Consider the following 23,329-nt stretch of genomic DNA (forward strand, 5'->3'; position numbering starts at 1 on the left):
AAAGATGTTTTGGCTATGGTGAGAGATGTGAGAGTGATGTTTAACATACAGTTAACATGGGATGTGGAGGGGGTTTAAGGAAAAGGTCTGAGATGGTGGGCTCGGTGAAGGAGATTACTGAGGTTGTGGGGATGCCAATTCCCCGGGGTAACTCTAATCCATTACAAAGTAGTGTAACATCTCATGTTATTCCAGGTTGAGGAATATGCAGTAAATGTCTCAGAGCAAAAATGTCCACTTTGTGGGCATGTCAGAGAAATTGGTGTGGCTGCACATCATTGTAGAGCATAAAATGAGCCATTTGAAGACTCCCAGAAAGCGTTTGGACTGCCTGAGTAGTTTGCCTGCTGCAATGATAAGGAGGAAAACTAATGGCAAAAATACATATTTGCCTTGGAGATGATGACTGCTTCCATCCAGGGTATGCAAAATGACACTTTGACTGCTATGAACAATACTCATAGTTTGGGAGGATCCGTAGGTGCAGCTGGTGACTTGTGCCATTCCCGGGGAACCAAGGACATGGACGATGATCATGGTGAAAAATTATGAGCATAAGTTCCTCCTTGTTGCTGCAGGGAGGTGGAATTATTGGTGAGAATTTGTTATGGACAGGGTGGCAGAAGCAATTGTTTTGTGGGTCTTCCTCCTTTGCTTGCTTCTAACTTATTTTAATTTACAGTTTGGAGAAGCAATATTGGGTCAACAGGCACTTTGTCCACTAGATAGGTGGGTAGTTCGAGTGAAAGGGAATGATGAGTGAGGATTGTTTTGTTGAACGCAGTACCCTCTAGCGAGGTTGTGTGAAGTTGTCTGGGGTTGAGAATGTGTTGTGAATGGCTTGCTTGGTGAAAAAGAGCTGGGATGACAGAGGTGAAGAGTCTGTGCAATAAAGGTGGCTTGGAGTGGCGTATTATGGTTTGTGAATGGGCTGCAAGCAAAATTGTCTCTCAATTCCGGATAAAAATTGTCTCCGAACGTGACCAAAAGCTATTTCAGTCATTTCTTCTGGGTAATGGGTACTAAATTGAGGGTATAAAAAAATTGCTTGTGACCCATGATGGACGTCCTAAGAAAAACTCGCAATTTACACCAAAAAAACAAATCTGTTTTAGGTGCCATGGGGATGGTTGCACCCAAGTGATTGTTATGTGGGCCCTACTATAATGTGGGGTTACCTAGATTTATCAGTGATTTGTGCGTATGCTTCTCTAATGCTCCACTTCAAAGTGATGGCGAAATGGAGTATTTGTTGATGGACAACTTAGACATTTTATTGGGGTTAACTTCATAAACGTTATTGATATTGGAAATGATCGGTCGAGTGGGCAGGACCAGGGGAGGTTGGGACTGTCATTGTTTGTGTCTTGAAATTGGTTTGAGAGATAATTGCCACATGAAATACAGTGTGGACAGACAGCAGTCCAAACATTTGAGAGTACAAAGTGTGTTTGTATTGAACTGATTCTATGTTTACCCCTTGTTCCCTCAATTTGTCTTCCCCGAGTGTAGAATTATTTTTAAGCAGGATCTCTGACCACTTTCCTATACTCGTAACTGGGGTGCACACCATAGGGGTACCTGTTGGATGCAAAACCTGAATGGAAGGGAATTGAGGAACCGCTTATGAAAGACTACAGTGACAACCCAATTCATTCAGAAGAAAGAAGGTTCAGTGAACTCACATGTTACATTTGGGAAATCTTACAAAACAGCTGCACTGGGCTGAGCTGAGTCCAAAGTTATCTACAATTGCAGGCACTTGTTCCAAAAGATTAGTGTCCTCTAAATCAATATTCTCACCAAAGACAGCACAAACTCTTACCCCTGATGAATCTAAAAAACATTCTTGAGTAGCATGAGGAAGAGTATGGGGGGTCACAACAGAGGTGGCACATTTTCCTTACACCGGAGTGCCACAGAGACAATGTGAGATTGGAACAAGATAGGTAAAATTTCATGGCCTGTTAGGGGAACTGGGGAGTCGACGTAGATAGGGTTGGCTGAGGCTCACCAAACAACCTGATAAAGAGCCTAAACTGGAAAGGTCTCTTTTCTATCTTGTATAATTGATTTCGCTGATTATTTAGGATGTAAAACCCAGTCCCATCTCAAATAGGACTTATTTTGCACATCTGCTCCAAGGGATTCATAAAGGAATTCTGAAACAAACCCTCTGGCCCCAGCTGATAATGATACATTAATTATATGGAATACCAGGAACAGATTTCAAGCCCTAAGAGCTCAGTTGTACCACACAAATACTGGAGTCTGCGACGAGCCCTATCTTCAATTATGAGAACAAATCCCCAACCAGAGTCTTGGTCTTAAAATTCTGTACCACACAACCTCCCTCACAGTCTTTGACAGAATTACCATTCCATTAGGCTCTCCTGACCTTAATAGGACTGCAGAAGGAAAAGAAAAACATCCTATAATGAGTGACAATCGTTCTAGCGCACAAAGCCCTGCACCACAACACCCCCAGGTACCTAGCACAGAAGCTTGAATTATCATGTGGCGAGAGAGCCTCAAGAAGCGCTAACAACTTCCTTCTGAAACCACGTTTCATGAATAAAAAGAGAACTTGTCGTCAAGCCTTCTCAGTTGCGGCACCAAAGATCTGGAACTCTCTTCCACCGGAATTGCGCTGAATATCATCAATTACTGCTTTCAAACTTGAAGCTAAAAATTTCCTAATGAACACATTTTTACCTTAATGTGGCATTGCCCCCTGTAGCAAACTGTTATTGACCTTTTAATCACATTACTCGCTCTGTATCATTTGTTGGTGATTATTGCGACTATCACTGTTTGGTATTCTTATCCGATATCGTACTGGAGTTGTATTCTCCCTCTCTTCTCGCTGTGTACCACTTGTCTATGATTGTTGTGACTACAACGGTTGTTCTGTAAAGCGCTCTGATATCCCTCGGGATCTGGTTTGCGCTATATAAAACTTTATAAAATAAAAAATAAATATGCCCTGAGGCTATACAAATAAGCTAAAGAGGGCATAACACAGCAAAATGACCAAATGCACAAATGTGTAGAACCTCAAAAGTAGAGTAGGATATAAAGTCTCAGGATGTGAGCCTCAGGCCCAGTTAAAACAGGTTTCAACCCCAAATGAACAGAAGAAAAAAATGCAAAACAGGCAGTCAGGTGTTAGAATGTTATAGGTGGGGCAAGGGAAGATAGTAATGAACTTGGTGGCCCAATTCAGTCTGCCTACTATATGCATCTGTAAAGGCAGGGTACAGTCTTCTGAACAGGGTATAGGCCTTGCTACCGGGAGGACCTCCACAAGAGCCAGTATAAAGAGTACAGTTCAATTGGCTGATCGTGTATCAGATAGAAATAGACATAGCTCCTACCTTTGCTTGCTGCAGTGCCTTCTCTGTTGTATGTGGGTCACATACTCCATTTAGTGTGGATTGTACATGACTCTCCAGCTCCGACAATGTTTGTTTCACAGTCTTAAGTTTATCCAAGTAAGCCTGGCTAGGCATGACTTCCATATCTATTTGATTTAAAAGACAAAGCAAAGGTTTAAACAGTTTAAACAAGCAGGGGAGCCTCACATGTTTACTGCACTGTAAAACAAACAAAGGCAAAACAGAAAATAAATTAGCAATGAAAAGATGTTGTTCTTAAACTGCACATGGGGGAGGATGGCAATCACCTAGACACCCAAATGGTGCAAACAAACCACAATAGGATTAGAAAGTAGCCTGAGGAATTCAGCAAGCTAAGTAAAAAACGTCACTCTCCCACCCAAGTGCTGGATTGACATGAGGTCGTGTGTGATTTGCTAGTCCTAATATTGCTTACTGTGGTGCCTAATAGAAAGACACAGCAGGTGTGTTGCTAAGAATGTAAGCTGAAAAATGTATGGAATTCCAATACAGGCAAGACTGTTCACATAGGTATGAATAGTGGGTTTGTGAGAAAGGAGGGGAGTCTCTAACAGCACAGACAATTCGTATTCTGGTGCTTTTGTCTAAAGCTATGGTTTTACTAGTGGATCACAATCGGTATTTAATTTAGGTTTTCTGTAGAACTTTGTTTTTATGTATAGATTTTCCATACATTTGCAGAAGAGTTGGCTTCTAATCAAAATGAGTTATTCTGCTTTATATACAGACACACACACACATATATATATATATATATATATATATATATATATATATATATATATATATATATATATATATCAAGTACACAACTTCATGCAGCAAAGAAGACACACACTCCAGACTGTATGCCAAAGGTTTACTAGGTGCACAGGATATGCTACAGCAGATCCGGTACACAGGCATAGGCAAACTCTAGAGATCTCCAATATCTTATTGTATATGTTCCAATGTTATTTCATTCATTGCAACAATGTGTATTCCCCTTGATTAAGTATTAGGAGTAATATACCCTGTTACAAACCACTACTTTAGGCTAGTGAATGTGTAACTTTACGTTTAGCTCTTTTTCACGGCTTATCACTGTGTATGTTTCACATGAACCTATAACAAGTGCTGTGGGGTGGCACTTACCCAACCGTGACCAAGGCGACTTGATCACCAAAACATGTCGGGTTTGCCTGTGCCTCCCTAATAACCCTTTGGCTTACAGTCAGGAGTGTGTGTCTTCTTTGTCGCAGGAAGTTGTGGACTTGGTATTGCTTTGCCACTCACGCTGACAATGCACTGCTGCCGTTTTGGCAGGGGACTCAGTGAAACTAGTGAAACATATATGTTTCTTCAAAGGCATATCTAGTGTCAATAAAGAATCCTCATGATTGAACTCACTTATCTGACACAAATGGATTTGGGCCATACCCTTTGAAGCATTGAAGCATTAGTTGTTCACTAACAGGATGCAACCATATTATTGTCCTGTTGAAGACCCTGTGGGCGAATGATATCTTGGGAATCAAAACGTTGACGCATCCATTGTGTCGGCTTGACAACCTGTACATTAAACAACCCTGAATTAACATTATAAATCAAAGTTTTCAATTATATTGTGTTAACAGCCGCCGCTCCCTGTTCCCAAGGTCAAAACCCTTGGAATCCTCCTCAATCCCTCACTCTCTGTCCACTCACAGGTTAACTCGGTCGTTTCCTCTTGTTTTTTCTCCCTCAGAACCATTAGGAAGATCTCCCGCTTTTTCTCCCTACCTGCCCTCAAGATCATAGTGATGGCCATTGTGCTCTCGTGCCTCGATTATGGCAACATCATCTACAACGGCGCTCCGGCCTACGCCCTTCACCGCTTACAGCTAGTGCAGAACCAGGCTGCCCGCCTGATCCACGGCCTGACCAAATTCCATCGTGCCACTCCTCTACTGCAGGCACTGCACTGGCTGCCGGTGAAAGAGCGAGCCTTGTTCAAGCTCGGCTGCCTTACCTTTCAGGCCAAAATGGGCACCGCCCCGGAGTTCATTTGCTCCGCTATTAAGCCCTACACACCGGGCAGAGAGCTACGTTCCACCTATCAGGCACTCTTAACCACCCACCGATTCAGAAAGAAAAAGGCTGGCGGAACAAGATTTGCGGTTCTCGCTCCTGTGTTTTGGAACTCCCTTCCCGTGGAACTCCGCATGACACCCTCCTACATTGAGTTCCGGAAAGGTCTTAAAACCCTGCTCTTCTCCCGAGCTCACTCTGCTTAACTCTCTCCGCTCCTGTTGTCCCCTCGCAATCCAAAAAGCGCCAAGAAACCGCGTGGTAGAAGCGCGCTATATAAATGTTTTTAAATTCAAATTCATAATTATTCTCTTTTTACTTGCTTAGCTATGTACCTTTCAAAAATTGTGTGGAGCACCTACTTGTTTATATTGCTTAACATGTCTATTTCTTGATTGCTATTTGACAGGAAATGTAATCCGATACTCCTGCAGAAACAGATTTACTCTGACAAGTCATTTATTTAATTCCTGGTACATCCTTCTGTTCCCTATTCAAGGGAATGACTTTCATTTTAGTACGATTGGTAACGACAGCTTCTGAGCAACCTTCCTAGAGATATAATTTATTTTCAAATTGCTGGGGCAAAACGGAAACTGATTGATAAGAGACAGAATTGGGAATAACCTGCATTAATCAAAAGGTGTGATTTTGCTCCACTTTAAACTTTTTACCTTTGTCTGGTAAAAATATAATGTGAATAATATTGCACACACCATCAAATGTGCTCTATAATAAGCTCAGTCTGCATGAAACACTATCTGTGAGAAAATCACTCTGCCTGTTCAATTGAAAAGTTGGCTCTGGGGGTGTCTCCTCATTTCCAGTTTGAAAATGCACTATAATAATGGAACACATTTTTAAGTATGCCTTTTTGTCCAAAATGCCTCGGCTCCGGTGTACAGTAATCTTGTAGTTTCAGATTAATTTGCACTCAGGAACCACTAATGAACATTAGATCTGAATAAAACCAGGATCAGAAAATGTACACATTATGTAGAATGTCTCACGTGTCTACTTGTACAATGGACACCATGACAAAGAAACTTTGATGAAATGTCTCCAGTGTAATAGTCAGGCCTCAGAATTCGGTCCAAACAGTCTGCATAGGCAAAGCACACCTGCACAAAACCCTGAATGGCAGCTGCAGAGCAGACTTCAAAGCTGCTACATAGGATTCAAGGCATATGCACTAGAAACCATCTCATCGGCGACACTCGCTGATCAGCACAGCAACCAGCTCATCTGCAAAGTACAAATCTCCACCTATAATCACGCACCAAGTCCATCCTATCTCTGCCCACACAAAAGCCCCAATCCATCTATGAAGAACTCAGCAAAGACATGGCGGAGCACAGGCAGCAATCTTGAGGACAGGCAGCCATCTTGAGCACAGGCATTTACACCTGACTGAACAAATTGTTTAAAGAAAAATAAGGTCAACCCTTCTCACTAAACAGGTCTTTTCACAAAAATAAAATTTTAAGCAAATGCACCATATGCCTCTTTACACTTCTTATTCTTAGCAATGTTTTTCTCACACAATTTTCTGATGAAACTAACAAGAACATGTTTTTGTGCTCAACAAAAAAACCTCCTATCAAAAAGTCCGAGCTATAGATTTTGTCATTGCTTCATATTTATCGAAATGGGCTTTGCTATTATTATAAATTGGAGTTTTGTATGCTGCGTGAGCTGGGCGAGCCCTGGTCAATCTATTCAGCCTGACTTATTGATTCGGTGACTTGAAGTGTAATTAACATAGCTTGTTTTTATCATTGCTGACCTTGGCATTTCCAGCTCTTGGCTCTGCAGGGGAATGTTCAGGAAATCCCTACGAGAGCTACATGAAAATATGTCTCTTACCTTACCATGTGTCCTTGCGGAGCGGGAGCTCAGGGTTTCGAAGAAGGAAGCCGCGCTAACCCTCAAGTGACAGTGCCGGACCCATAAGCGGTTTCTGTGAGATGATGCCCACAAGGTCCAGTGCTGGGAACCCCACACTGTACAGTGACGGGGAGGGGTCATAGAGAAGGATATGGTCAGAAGTTTTCTGCGTCTTTCAGTGACACAGGAGCAGCTTCTGGGAAGTGTCCGATGACTTACCGCCTACATCCATTAGCTGCTAAGGTTGATTCGATGTAGCATTCTCTAAAATGGCAAGGTGGACATGACCTGAGGGGCTAATGGCGCATTTAATCTTATTTCCTCAAATGAGTCTATCGAGAACTATTGCTGAAAAGCTGCTCAATGTTTCACATCAACCGAGTCTACTGTGGGGACAATGACTTATTTGGTCCAAGGGAAATAATCTTATGTATTTATTTATTAAAAATAAAAGATTATTTCTAGAACTGGGACCACATTCCATGCAAGCATTGTCTCAAGCATCCAGATGTTAAGAGAGACAAGGGTACTCCATTTAGTATAGTTATAACCATTTGAATGCTGATTGTACAACAGAAGAAAACTAACATGCTACCTCCTTTCTGCGAAGATGGGTGATGTACCGATCATGTGCTCGGAGTCATCATTAACCTTCATAAACTAAAATGTCACTTGGCTGTTACCTGGAAAATGATCTCTGAAAATAAAAATAAGAATGCTACACTATTGGTCTCGGATAGAAAAACGGCCCAGGAACTAACGTAAAAGTGCCCGGCGCTAGCAAATCAGATAGCCAAAAAAGTGGCCCAGGTTTGCAAATTGGGCAGTTTTGGACTTGTAAAGACACAGGCAGGGGATAGGGGCACCTATTCAACGACATGGTGAACGACCGAGAGAAACATGGCACAAAATTCATAAAACATCATCAAACACATAGACGAGTACTGTGACAGGGAAACTGAGGCAATGAGAGAGACAACAGGCTAACCAATGGATGAAAAGAGGCCCACATCTATGTGATTTGAGAAAAATAGGAATGAGATACAAGGTTCAGAGAGAGAGGACCATTATAAGATGAGTGAGAGGTGACAAGAGTATACAGAGGGTGACTTAAGACAGAAAAAATAGGGCTGGGAGCAAGGTACAAGACTGATGAGAGAGAAGGCTAGGGCATATGCTGGATAAGTTAAGTTCATCAATAACCAAGGGGATAGAGAAGGAACTGGACCATGGAACAAATGAGGGAGGATAACATTTCTAGTCAGATGTGAGAGTGAACCGAGGCACCAGCGTGATGGCAGAGTGGAGTGGGGTGCAACTCAGATGCGAGAGTGTTCAAGTGCACTATATGGATGAAAGTAGTGATGAAACCATGCAGGGCTCTAGAAAGGGGATAAAGGTGCACACATAGGAGCAATGGCAAAAGTTAGATGTCCTGGGGACAAAATACATGACTGATAGACTGCTGTAGGTAAATCAAAGAAGGCAAACGGCCTGAGACCAACTGCCCATCTATTATATGCCTGTAGACGGGTGGCCTAAGCAAAATGCACAATTTACTCCTTTGTGTGGAAAACAAATAACACACCACAGTATATTCAGCACTGTCTCCTATCTAATGGTGCAGGGGTAAATTTAAGCTATCAAGGGACATGTGTCTCAAAATGAGCCTTTCATCTTAAGTTTCTGTTCTGAAATTAAGTGTCTGCCCGTCATCTGGTTGAGCACCAGTGGAGCCAACCAACCCATTCCAAACATATTTATATTATGCCTAGATATGCAGGAGACCAAGGGGGTGTAATTATGGATCAACATTTATTGAGTAGACCTTGTCCTGCACAATGAAGAAAGAAAGAAAATGACAGAAAATCTGAACACTATCTCACTTTATGTAGTCAATTGCAGTTAGTTCTGCCACCCACTGATAGAGTTCCTAAGCTGTGGATATGGCACAGATATCCATTTTTGAGATGTTTCCATAATAGCCAATGATTTGGTATCTGTAACTAAAGACAGCGACCCTAAAATGAAATTTTGGAACAGTCTCTGTTATTGGCTGCCTTCAACAGATCCACTAGAACCGATCAACATCAGAGACCAATGGAAATGTACACCTGCCAAGCATCATCACAGTGAGGAGACATAAAAAACACAGGTGTCATGCTCTAGCACCAAGGAAAGGTAAGGGAAATGTCATAATTGGTCAAATGTGCAGGATATCCTGCCCATTCTCCAAGGTAGCTGATCAGATACAAGGGCACTATCACAGGTCAACATACGCCATATTGTGTGAAAAGTTTAAAAACACAGAATACTTATGGTTTGTTTAGGATCCCTGGGTAGAAATCAGCCCCCACTTTAAATACCCACAAACTGACAGTTTGATGAGATTTAATTTAAACAATTCTTACAGATCTAAAGAATGACTGTAGCTAATTACATGTAAAATCTCTTATCTCTAATGCCGACTCTCGGGAGACCTTAACAAATCGGTATATCTAATCACTTCCAGATTGTCTGCTTTCTCTGAAAGAGTGGGAAGGGAAATTCCATCCTTTTCTAAACTGCCACAATAAAGAACAAGCATTTGCAATGCAATACCTTTTGTATTATTGAAAGTCTGATGTGTTGGCGTTGCAAATAATAATGAAACGCCAATAACTCATACTTTCAGTAATGCGAGACATAGTACACTGCAAATGTTTGCGTAGTGAGCCAGGAACCAGCATTGTATGTTTCAGTGCAGTACCGCAAGCTGCTCCTAGAGGTCCCAAGTGAGCATGGCACCAGCACTACATGTCTAGGTGCAGTACCACAAGCTGCTCCTAGAAGTCCATAATGAGCAAGGTACCAGCACTGCATGCCTAGGTGCAGTACCAGCTCAGCTGCTCCTAGAGGTACTAGTGAGCAAGGCAGCAGCACTGCATGTCTCGGTGTAGTACCGCAAGTGCTCCTAGAGGTCCCTAGTGAGCTAGGAACCAGCACTGCATGTCTTGGCGCAGTACTGCAAGCTGCTCCTAGAGGTAACTATTGAGCAGGGCACCAGCACTGCATGTTTACGTGCAGTACAGCAAGCTGCTCCTAGAGGTCCTAAATAAGCAAGGCACCAGCACTGCATGTGTACAAAGTTGGAGTTATTGGTATTATAAATGCCCATGTTTTTTAACTAGCCATGGTGCAGAGTGCAGTAACATATGTGACCAAAAATGGACCTCTTTTGGTCATATATGGTACTGCACCCTGCAGAAGATATGGTAAATCCACCCTACCCATATTGCATTGCTTGCAAGATTACTAGCACATTCAAATAGCTATGTCCATATATAGAATTAGTAGCTTTGAAATGTGACAAAATAATTATTACATCAATTTCGGATTAGGTTGTACTCTGTGTGGAGCTGAGGAAGGGAAATTTATAAACAGCCTCATATATATATGCGAGATGTTCTATTGAGTGAAGTAACCATTGCCAGGCTAGTTTAGGACCAAGCGTGTGTCCTGCCTAAAGCCTTTTAAGAAAATAGTGAATTGCGTCTGTAATTAAAACCTAGGGAGCAACAACACATATAACAGTGGATATCCTCATGGGAAGTTACAAGAAGAGACAAGGCAGTACTAAGGAGGGACTACTAAGCATATTGCTCAATGAGAAGCCACCATTTACAAAGGACAGGGACAGCAGCCATTTAAAAAGATGGGCGGAAAGTGGGCAGAGCTTATGCCCATATCATGAATAATTATTTACAACAAGGGGTGGTGAGGGACAGAGTCTCTGAATTAAACAGAATACTCTCACCCAGTCAAGAGATCAGGGCTAGATCCAACACCGTTTTTTAGCTCACTGCACCATCCCAGTTTCAGAACCTGGCTGTATGCAAATTAGTCTGTTCCTGTCCCAGTGCATGATGGGAACAGGGCAAACCAAACTACACAAGCCAATTCTTACACTGGGAAGGAAACAAGCTACCGGGGACCGGTTTCTGGCATTTCAGCCTCTTCGGCCCGGCTTGCTTGAATCCTGATGGTGCAATGAGCAAGGGACTCACATCTGAGTATACCCTTCCACGCTTAGGGTGGACAAAAATATTTACAACAAGGGGTGGTGAGGGACAGAGTCTCTGAATTAAACAGAATACTCTCACCCAGTCAAGAGATCAGGGCTAGATCCAACACCGTTTTTTAGCTCACTGCACCATCCCAGTTTCAGAACCTGGCTGTATGCAAATTAGTCTGTTCCTGTCCCAGTGCATGATGGGAACAGGGCAAACCAAACTACACAAGCCAATTCTTACACTGGGAAGGAAACAAGCTACCGGGGACCGGTTTCTGGCATTTCAGCCTCTTCGGCCCGGCTTGCTTGAATCCTGATGGTGCAATGAGCAAGGGACTCACATCTGAGTATACCCTTCCACGCTTAGGGTGGACAAAAATATTTACAACAAGGGGTGGTGAGGGACAGAGTCTCTGAATTAAACAGAATACTCTCACCCAGTCAAGAGATCAGGGCTAGATCCAACACCGTTTTTTAGCTCACTGCACCATCCCAGTTTCAGAACCTGGCTGTATGCAAATTAGTCTGTTCCTGTCCCAGTGCATGATGGGAACAGGGCAAACCAAACTACACAAGCCAATTCTTACACTGGGAAGGAAACAAGCTACCGGGGACCGGTTTCTGGCATTTCAGCCTCTTCGGCCCGGCTTGCTTGAATCCTGATGGTGCAATGAGCAAGGGACTCACATCTGAGTATACCCTTCCACGCTTAGGGTGGACAAAAATATTTACAACAAGGGGTGGTGAGGGACAGAGTCTCTGAATTAAACAGAATACTCTCACCCAGTCAAGAGATCAGGGCTAGATCCAACACCGTTTTTTAGCTCACTGCACCATCCCAGTTTCAGAACCTGGCTGTATGCAAATTAGTCTGTTCCTGTCCCAGTGCATGATGGGAACAGGGCAAACCAAACTACACAAGCCAATTCTTACACTGGGAAGGAAACAAGCTACCGGGGACCGGTTTCTGGCATTTCAGCCTCTTCGGCCCGGCTTGCTTGAATCCTGATGGTGCAATGAGCAAGGGACTCACATCTGAGTATACCCTTCCACGCTTAGGGTGGACAAAAATATTTACAACAAGGGGTGGTGAGGGACAGAGTCCCTGAATCTCCTTTCTGGTAAAGAATTGGCTTGGTAGTTTAGTCTGCCCTGTTCCCATGATGCACTGGGCCAGGGACAGACTGATTTGCATATAGCCAGGTTCTGAGCTGGGATGGGGCAGTGAGATAAATAACGGTGATGGATCAAGCCCTGATCTTTGGACTGGGTAAGAGTGGTCTGCTCAATTCAGACACTCTGTTCATCACCACCCCCTTTTGTAAATCGATTTTGGCCACTATAGGTGTGGCAGGGTATACTCAGACATGAGTCCCTTTCTCACTGCTCCATCAGGATTCAAGCAAGCCGGGCCGAAGAGGCTGAAATGCCAGAAACCGGTCCCCGGTAGCTTGTCTCCTTTCTGGTAAAGAATTGGCTTGGTAGTTTAGTCTGCCCTGTTCCCATGATGCACTGGGCCAGGGACAGACTGATTTGCATATAGCCAGGTTCTGAGCTGGGATGGGGCAGTGAGATAAATAACGGTGATGGATCAAGCCCTGATCTTTGGACTGGGTAAGAGTGGTGTGCTCAATTCAGACACTCTGTTCATCACCACCCCCTTTTGTAAATCGATTTTGGCCACTATAGGTGTGGCAGGGTATACTCAGACATGAGTCCCTTTCTCACTGCTCCATCAGGATTCAAGCAAGCCGGGCCGAAGAGGCTGAAATGCCAGAAACCGGTCCCCGGTAGCTTGTCTCCTTTCTGGTAAAGAATTGGCTTGGTAGTTTAGTCTGCCCTGTTCCCATGATGCACTGGGCCAGGGACAGACTGATTTGCATATAGCCAGGTTCTGAGCTGGGATGGGGCAGTGAGATAAATAACGGTGATGGATCAAGCCCTGATCTTTGGACTGGGTAAGAGTGGTCTGCTCAATTCAGACACTCTGTTCATCACCACCCCCTTTTGTAAATCGATTTTGGCCACTATAGGTGTGGCAGGGTATACTCAGACATGAGTCCCTTTCTCACTGCTCCATCAGGATTCAAGCAAGCCGGGCCGAAGAGGCTGAAATGCCAGAAACCGGTCCCCGGTAGCTTGTCTCCTTTCTGGTAAAGAATTGGCTTGGTAGTTTAGTCTGCCCTGTTCCCATGATGCACTGGGCCAGGGACAGACTGATTTGCATATAGCCAGGTTCTGAGCTGGGATGGGGCAGTGAGATAAATAACGGTGATGGATCAAGCCCTGATCTTTGGACTGGGTAAGAGTGGTCTGCTCAATTCAGACACTCTGTTCATCACCACCCCCCTTTTGTAAATCGATTTTGGCCACTATAGGTGTGGCAGGGTATACTCAGACATGAGTCCCTTTCTCACTGCTCCATCAGGATTCAAGCAAGCCGGGCCGAAGAGGCTGAAATGCCAGAAACCGGTCCCCGGTAGCTTGTCTCCTTTCTGGTAAAGAATTGGCTTGGTAGTTTAGTCTGCCCTGTTCCCATGATGCACTGGGCCAGGGACAGACTGATTTGCATATAGCCAGGTTCTGAGCTGGGATGGGGCAGTGAGATAAATAACGGTGATGGATCAAGCCCTGATCTTTGGACTGGGTAAGAGTGGTCTGCTCAATTCAGACACTCTGTTCATCACCACCCCCTTTTGTAAATCGATTTTGGCCACTATAGGTGTGGCAGGGTATACTCAGACATGAGTCCCTTTCTCACTGCTCCATCAGGATTCAAGCAAGCCGGGCCGAAGAGGCTGAAATGCCAGAAACCGGTCCCCGGTAGCTTGTCTCCTTTCTGGTAAAGAATTGGCTTGGTAGTTTAGTCTGCCCTGTTCCCATGATGCACTGGGCCAGGGACAGACTGATTTGCATATAGCCAGGTTCTGAGCTGGGATGGGGCAGTGAGATAAATAACGGTGATGGATCAAGCCCTGATCTTTGGACTGGGTAAGAGTGGTCTGCTCAATTCAGACACTCTGTTCATCACCACCCCCTTTTGTAAATCCATATCATGAATAAAGCATGTCTCGAAGAGACAGCGCAAGCGCAGCCTAGGCTAGACTGAAAAAAACGATAAAAATAGCCATGACCTACATGCCCTCATAGCCATCCTAAAAGGATAAAAGGGTTGTGTCTTCAAGCAATCGATTTTGGAGTCTTTACACAATTGGTAAAAACCTTATTTTAAACTTTGCCAAATTCATGAGGTTACTATCATCATCAAATGTACAGTGCACCATAACCAGTTATTACCCAATTACCTAAACAGAGCACAACCACAATGAAAATCCACACATATGTAGGATGATCGGATTCAAGTTATTAAGAGCAAGACACAATGTCTTTAGTCTTTTAGTTTTTATTTTGGTGTGTTGGAAAAATAAGCAATTTTGTTAAACAAGTGCATAATATCTCCTAGAGATCGAATAAGCTGTGGGGATTGCTCCAATAAATATCCCTGAATGATTTCAAACACAAAATACGTTGTCTGTATGGATTCACAACAAAACAAAAAGGTGCAGGTGTTTGAGTGATTTAATTAGCATTTTGAAAATGGGCTTGGCTGAGCAATCACCTAAGCAGTGAAAGAGCAGACTGTAACCTTGCAGAATTCTTATAAATCCAACTCAATATAAGTGAGCAGTAAAAAACATTACTATATCAAGTTTGTAAAATTACAAAAAAATAAAAATAAGTTAACTCACCTTTCTGGAGTTGCAGACATCGGTCCCTCCCTTTCTGAAGGACAGTGCTATAATATGCATTAAGGCGGTCAATGCTATCTTGAATAAAAGCAGGGGCATCAGGCTCAGAACCTAGAACAGAAGCCCTGGAACGCAACTGTTCGAGTTTTGGTGACAGACTTTCTAGGTGAGAGAGATGCTGCTGTAAAGAAACACAGACGAACACATAAACATATGTATTTTACAAAATACAATAGGTATTGAAGAAAAAACAATAGAGATGCAATCCAGGAAATTCTGAATTGATTGCACCGAACAGTACAAACTTTCTTGGTGAAGCCTTGCTATTGGTAATATAAATAAGAAGACTGGACATAAAAAACAACAGAGATATTGCTTATGGATAGCAATAGTGTAGCCATTTCTACATACTCAACATTCACATGTTGCTGCATGATTCAACCATCTATGGGGTGAGCTCAGAAAAGGGACTTGATTAGTGATATTGAACAACGAAGGCGTTGGCCATAAGCATGTCTCAAGTGACCCACACTACCCTTCACCTTCAAACTCTCTTCAGAAAGTATTTTCTTTTGACAACGTGTCTTGTTTGCCTTAACTTGATATAGTAGCAATGAAAGATGTCAATATATATATGATGTCTATGACTATCACACAGGGAGATATGACAGGTCCCAAGTGAATATAGACATTCTGTAACTCCACATTTGTAAAGCGGGACTTATCACCCTATGGGTGTCCAAGCACTCGGGGCCGTCGGGGAGATTAAGTGAGCTATTGCCTAGTCACGTGATGCTGAGCTGCTGCCGGGGATGGAACCGTGAGCCCCGCGCTCCAGAGTCAGACGCTCTGGCTGCTGAGCCACACCATACCTTCTAGAGCAGGTAAAAGTTACTAACTACTTTTACAGTTTCACAACATTTTTCTTTTATAGAATGCATCTTATTGTGGATTCTCATGCTGTGTACCAACGATTCAGAAGAGTTCTTTTTATCACTTTGGGGGCAGGTGTGATCATAGGCAATATTATGGACAGGGCTCATGTGGCCTCCTTCCATATGTCTTTTAGAGGTAAGTTCCTTAAGGAAGCTAAGGTTGTAACTTGGTTTCTGGTATAGTGTGTTAGTGGTGTAATAGTGAGGTGTACATTACCTAGCTTGTTAACTTTTTGAATGCAGCTTATTATCCATGTGGCAATGCCAGCCTCTCTGATGGCGTTGCAGCTAAATTACAAGCCAAAAATTGTAGATTTCAAGACATTCGCACTCTACGCAGTACATTACTGCTCTTCCAATGTCTAATGTGAAAATTGGGAACTGAAAGAAGCTAAGAAATGTCTCTCAATATGAAGGTAGTGACTCAGAGACACCATTATCATCATCACATCGCCGAGATGGAGGAAGGCATCTTACTGGCTCATTGTGAAGTTTTCATATGCCAGGGTGCACAGCACTTAAACAGTAGGACATGTGCACTTAGGTTATACATGGACTGGCAGGTCATTTTTCATACCTGTAATGCTTTCTCGCCCAAAACCTAACACTGGGTTACCTTTCACCTAAAAATTGATAAATTCAGTTTAGAACACGATAGAGAAATGCTTTTAACACTCAAATTAATTGTAATGTAAACTCATCTTTAATGGTAAAGTCGGATTTTAGGTTACTATTTTGAAAATGCCACTTGTAGAATTGTTCTTGTCAAAACCAAATGAGACTTTCTGCCAGTGTCCAAGGTCACATGTCTGTGAATGGTTTTCCTGTGGTGTTTTGTGTAGTCCAGACATTGGGGCAAGTGGGCCTTGGGTGTGGGTCAGGGTGTTCCTCTCCAAAGTAGGATATCCTGGGGGTTGTACTCAGTCTTCCTGAGCTTCAAAGGATAGTCACAGGGTTTGCTACCCCCTTCCTGACTACCAAGGGTTGCATGCCCAGCCTGCGGAGGAAGACTGTCGCTAGCTCTGTAGTGGGGTGATTTGGAACAGTGAAAGTGCATTCTGGAAATAATTTGAAGTGAATTCTGATAACCACCCAGGTGTTTATTAATTTATATAATGCGGTCTTAAAATGCAAGAACCTGAAAAGAAGAACAGTTTGATAATAAGAAGGGCAATTTCAAAGTCAACTTCCTAATAGGACTTTTATTGATTGGCTGAAATTATGGTAATGTCATTTTCGCAAGTGCTAAATTACATTCTGCTCCAATGACTAGATTCTCCTTGGGAAACATTACCTTAAGGAGCTTCCAATGTAGGCGTACGCCTGTTGTCTCTCATAGGGGCTATGAAAGATACTTTCACATACAGCATTGTTCAATACCACGCTGTCAGTAAAACTGGGTGTATCAGAAGCTTTTCCAAATGGAGGTGCTCACATTCCATCAGATGTGGACACCATATTTGTCTGACTGACATCAGTGAGTATCATCATAATTTGGCTGAATTTGCCAGAAGCAGCAAAATCAGTGGAATTGGTGAAAAAACACACCCATGTATCCTACTACAGATAACCAACAGAGCATTCCACGTGAACTGCACCTTCCGGAGTCTGGATACACGATCTTGGCATTTTCAGGTTTATTTAATCCATATAAAACCTGCAAGTGATGTTTCCCAAATCTTGTCAAATTTAATCCAAAAATAATAGCTTTGTTTACTGTCTGAACTGCTAGCTCATTGGTTACATTTGGCCCATGCTTTTCTGACTATTTTAGGTATATTTGTAATGTCTCCTGCTGCATCTTTTATTTAATGTGTGAAAATGAATGACAGTGTTGCCCTTAGTTTGAGTAAATAATATAAGGTTGGTTTGTTGTTTTGCAGAACACAACTACTGTTATAGTGTGGAACCTTGAAAAGTGTCAAAGACTAGAACTTCTGTCTTCAGTTCTAGAACAATGACCGGTAGATTGAAGTTGTGAATGTCCCACTTTGCTTTCCTTAAACTGTTGTGGTCCTAATATGAGCTTACAACCATGTGACGGTGGGGTCTTTTAATTACATTCATTTTAAGGGTAAGGTCTGAAAATGGCCCAGCCGCACGTTCTTGACAGACCAAGACTCTAATCTCATTAATCTTTTCTGCATCAACTAGATCCTCCTGATTCCACAGGCTCAAGTCTGTACCGTTCTTGTAGTGGCATCACATGGGACAGACACAAGGCACCAACTGAATTAATGATGGCATCATACTTAATGTTTTCATCACTGTTCTCACTGTGAGTCGTCTGAGATTGGGACGATGTGTGGTCCAGGGAGATTGTTTCCAAACTGCCATTACCTCTTGCAGAGTAGCATGAGCCACAAGAGTACGGTGCCTATATTCACTCCCAAGAACAACTTCTGGTGACTAGAAGGTAGGATGGAATATTTCGAATTCACCTTGATTTTCAACTTAAAAAATACTTGGATTGTCCAGTTCATGTTGTCCCATATTGTTGCAAAGCACTCGTTATATAATTTAAGTGAGCATAGTCATGTAAGACTTCTACAAACATTAGCAGTGACCACCACAGAACAGCAGGTAAACTTCTGAGCCACATATTTTGCGCCAAATGGTACAAATGTGATCTGATAATTGTGCTCAGTATGTGGAAGTAGGAATCATGTAAACCGGCAGTTGAAAGAACTGAATGATATTTTGGTGTACTAACATACCGGACTCTGCTGTGTTCCAATATTCATTTAGTTGTGACATGCTCTATAGTTGTCTTACAGTTCTATCCATCTTTGAGACAAAGAAGTATGTGAAGTGTGTGGAGTATACTGTTTCTCTCTCCATTACTGGTTCCGCCTCAACTTACCAATGAGTCAGGAGTACTTGTACCTCCTCAAACACTAAATGAAGGTCTGTTTTCACATGTCTTTCCATACCTCAGAGGACCAAAAGACAGGAAAAAGACTCTGGATTTATCCCTTCCTTCGTCCTCACTGTCAACATATTATGGAGGAAGATGAGGAGCTTTAGGATTAATTTTCAGATCAAAAGTGGAAGGGCTGGACGTATATATAGCCAAACTTGCAATCTGTTGTTAGAGAGACCACAGTCTGAAACCATGAGGCGCAACAACCACTGGCTCAATCACATCCTGATTAACAAATGACTTACAATATTCACAAAAAGGGCCATTAGAAGAGCAAGAATTGTAGGCCCCTGTGTTGAGACAGGAATGTCCTTCACAGATGGGAGCCAAGTGTCCCTAACTCAGACAATGTACAGTTAAAAAATAGATAATCCAGTTTTAGATGGATCCAAACAGACCCACAAACAGTTGCGATAAAACCGCTGGGGTGTGCAGGACCATCATCATCTTTTTAGATTTTCTCTTAGGATTTTTAACCTATGTATTTATTTATTTATTGTTTTTTAAAGTGATTATATTGAGGAGGATTAATATTTGATGTGAACGTTATAGTTTTGATTACTTTTATATTTTTACTTTAAAGACCTAATAAAGTTTATATTGATTGGTTGATTGACCCACAAGCATTAAGTTTGATGAGGGATGACTGCAGATATATAGGGCTTAGGAAGCACTTTTAAGAGCTAGAAACTGCAACCATTTCTTCAGTCCTGTGTGACTGAGTCAACACATCTTCCTGTCTTCTCTGTCATCAGTCGCTGGTGAGAACATTAGCCATATAGTAAAAAAAACGCTGTGTGATTCAGAAGCTATTACTGCGTGTAAAGCACTAGTAATAATCGCTTTAACTATCACCAGGATTTTGAAAAGACTGAATAAAGCATTCAAAAGCAGGTGTTCATTTGGAATCTTGGTGTATTTAAGAAGGGATAAATCAGCCAGACTCCCACCTCCTTTATGTTGCACAGGGGCAAAACATAATTAAAGAAATTCATATTTTTCTTTTAGGTTTGCTCTGATTTAGGCATTCATTTATCCAACTAAATGTTGGAGCGGAAGAGGCAAAGGCCATTATTAGAGGCAGAGGCTTCCTCAGGATCAGATAAAAGCATGGCTGATCTGTCATGTGGTAGTTCCAGTCAACATTTTGCTTGTCTTCATAACATAGGAGTCAGAAAAGCAGCCATTGCAACGGTTCCCACCTTTTTAATGCTAAAATAATTGTACTTTATACAAAGATCCTATATGTAATAATATCTCACAGCACCATGTTTCAATCAAATTCATTATGAACTGTTGACAAGTACAACTCTGATAAGGGCTTCTCAACCAGTCATGCAGCTTAACATTAAACAAGAGCACCATTCAATGATATTTCCAAAATTAAGTTGAAACAACATGAGGAATTTAATTTATATATATAGGCTTCTTGGGTGTCACTGGTACACACAAGGTCTTTCTGTGCAAAAACATTTCAGGACAGATTTCAACGGTCTTTTTGTCACAGAGAAGAGCTTTTCTGCCCCACAAATCCTAAAGTAATGGAAAGTCCATACCTGAGAAGACTCCTTTAATGCTTTTAAAGCTTCACGCTGAGGCACAGGAGAAGGAGCATTTATTAACCATGTCTCCTCCTCTTTCACAGCCTTTTCAACCTCCTCTAAGTCACTGAAGAAGTCATTTATCACATCTTGGTATTGCACTTTTTTAAGCTGTTCTTCTGTGTGTCGAACAGAGTCTTTCCATCCTGTAGATAACTTATCCAGAGCAGCCTCCACTTCTTCGGTAGGCAAGCTCTCTGCAAAGGCGAGAAATTGAAAATTAACAAATTAAGCTCAATTTGAACAAATATCATCATCAGAAAGCCCCAACTAGTAAACTATCTCACCATTAAAAAGGGACAGCAGCAAAATAGTTGTAACATTAATAGTAGCATGTTTTGAATGACATTTTTAAACAACAAACTAATAATTATTTAAAATTTGCATTGCCCAGAACCAAACAAATGGGGGAACTGGTAAACACTTTGATGCAACACCAGGGCAACAAATAGTCAGTTCCAGTTCATACCAGATGAGCAGAAGACAGTGAAATGGTGATACAATGAATATAACCTAATCTCCAGTGTGCCCTTCCCAAAATTCCCTAAATCTAGTATTTGTTAAGGATTAAAAAGGAACATCAAAAAGATAAACCCCAAAAGTGTTAGGGCTTTTATTGAACATCTACAAGTAGACAGATGAGTAATGAGAAATAACATCTTAAACTGTGTATCGTTTATTGTCATCTGCTTGGAGATTATAAACTTCTTTAAAGATCTCCGCGACGCACTCCATAAATCAGAGGAGGCGAAGAAGCAAGAAACCTTCTTGTCAGTTTTTTAGATTCTGAAAGGCTGAGACCCCACACCTCAGCCTGAGACAGCAGTGCTTGTAAAAGGTATATAGCGATGAACATGCTCCTGCAATGCAGATCTCCTTTATCAGCACTCTCTGAGTTATATGACCTAAAACACACCTGTGAGCTAATAAAATGTCAGGCATTAAGCAAGTGGCTTTTAGGCTGTTATCTAACATGTGGCAATACAAGATACGACCTGTATTACTGTTAGTTTGGTGATTGCCTGGCCCTTGTATTTACCTCCATAGCCAATCCAGAAATGCTTGATGGTTCCTTTCATTGCAGTGTAACATTAACAAAGCTCACATCTGTGGCTGTGGTAGAGAGGTTCCTTACTATTTAATAAAATGCAGAGGCAACAATAGTGAAACACTGTCGGGGACAATGCCATGACGGTTGGAGCTCTGCTTAGAAGGGGAATGAGCTAACCATATTCCAGAAGACTGTAAAATGCACATTACAGTCTACAGAAGTACTGAGACAGGGTAATCAGGGCTAGTATCTTAAAAGGAAGAGCAGAGGCATCTGTAGAAGAACCACAGCCCAAATTGTGAGCTAACAAAAGCAGCATAGGAACCAAATGCTGAACAACCTGGAGTAATCACTGTATCTGTATACCCACATTGCCCACCTCGAATGGCCAACTGCTCATTTACTATACATTCAAAAATATTTTTAACACAAAGAAGAGAGGCAAAGAACACATCTGAGTGAATTTAAAAAAATCAATGAAAATCAGTTCCTTGTCAACATATTATTTTTTTCTTTATTTAGGCTTTTCATTCTCAATACAAAAATGCAGCCAACACGTTTTGCCTTACAAAGGCTTTCTCAGGGCAATGTTGTCAATTCACTGTTTCTCCAAAAACTCAAAAGGCGCAAAGAGCAAAGTTAAAAAACAAATAACTGTAATTCCTTGTGGCAATCTGTAAATATACTTCTGTCAATATGTTCCATTTTAGCAGCCTGAACGCCATGGCGTTGGAAAACCCACTGAACCGTGAGCCTTGGGTCAATCCTCACAACTCATCGTATTTTGCCCACATACTGTCTTGCAAAATTTGCAATACGCAGTGAAAAAGACAGGTGCCTTACTCCGAGGCTCAAGGGATTATCTTGTACAGCTGCTGTGTATGGCACAGAAAGTCGTAGCCCAGTATCTCCTACCGTAGTTACGATACCTTTTAGGAGATGCTCTTTTGGCAAAATACTAAAAGGTGATGAATGATAATAAAAAGTTTGTTTGAAAAAAATGGAGTACGATTGTTGATATAATAAGGATTTGGAAACAGGTAAAGGAATCATTAAGACGGAAGAAGGAGTTAGAGATTTGGGAATAAAGATACGTGGGTGTGAGTGTTTAAATAAGAGCAACAGGAGGACATCACGTCCATTGCTTAGTGAACAGGCATGTACAATAATATGTACAATACCACTCTATGTTCAGAGCAAGCGCTGAAAAGCACCACAGTCTAATGCCATATGCTAAGTCTTCCTGGACAACAAATCCATGCTTTTGTTGCTATTTTCCTTTCATGCCTTCTCCATCTTTGCAGTGCGTCCCTGCATGTTTCCTCAGAGCATGTTCCTCATGTTCTCTAAATCACAGAGGATGTCAGTCACAGTTATGTAAGATCCGGAATAAATAAAGAATTGTGATGGTGTTGCACTATTTATTGACTTATAAACAAAGAAATGTATTATTCTGTGACATACTGCAAGGAGCAAAAACCATTAGATAGGTTGCCACTTTAAGTGCCCATATGCTTTTGGCCACATAGATATCACATTAGCTGAGGCAAAATACCATACCACATTAATGACTTAGTATCAAAAAGGCCTGTGGTTCCTTGCTATGGGTACCTTAACAGTCTTCTTCGAAAGGATGCAAAAATGCAATTTTAGGGTGAGTGGTA

At 42.0% G+C, this 23,329-nt stretch overlaps 1 protein-coding gene across 4 annotated transcripts in view; it reads right to left on the reverse strand.

Annotated features, from left to right (window-relative positions):
• Nucleotides 1-23,329, reverse strand: part of UTRN (utrophin) — a 1,497,630-nt gene that overhangs the window by 1,052,167 nt on the left and 422,134 nt on the right. For 3 of the 4 annotated variants that reach the window (XM_086927281.1, XM_086927283.1, XM_086927284.1), the window contains 3 exons: nucleotides 20,570-20,811; nucleotides 15,156-15,336; nucleotides 3,378-3,523 (listed from right to left, as the gene is read on the reverse strand). In XM_086927281.1, coding sequence (XP_086783407.1) covers nucleotides 3,378-3,523; nucleotides 15,156-15,336; nucleotides 20,570-20,811 — 569 coding nt within the window. The remainder of the gene's footprint in view (nucleotides 1-3,377; nucleotides 3,524-15,155; nucleotides 15,337-20,569; nucleotides 20,812-23,329) is intronic. The other variant, XM_086927282.1, reaches the window with a different exon arrangement.

Source organism: Lissotriton vulgaris, chromosome 6 (genome assembly GCF_964263255.1).
Source record: "Lissotriton vulgaris chromosome 6, aLisVul1.2, whole genome shotgun sequence".
Classification (NCBI taxonomy): Eukaryota; Metazoa; Chordata; class Amphibia; order Caudata; family Salamandridae; genus Lissotriton; species Lissotriton vulgaris.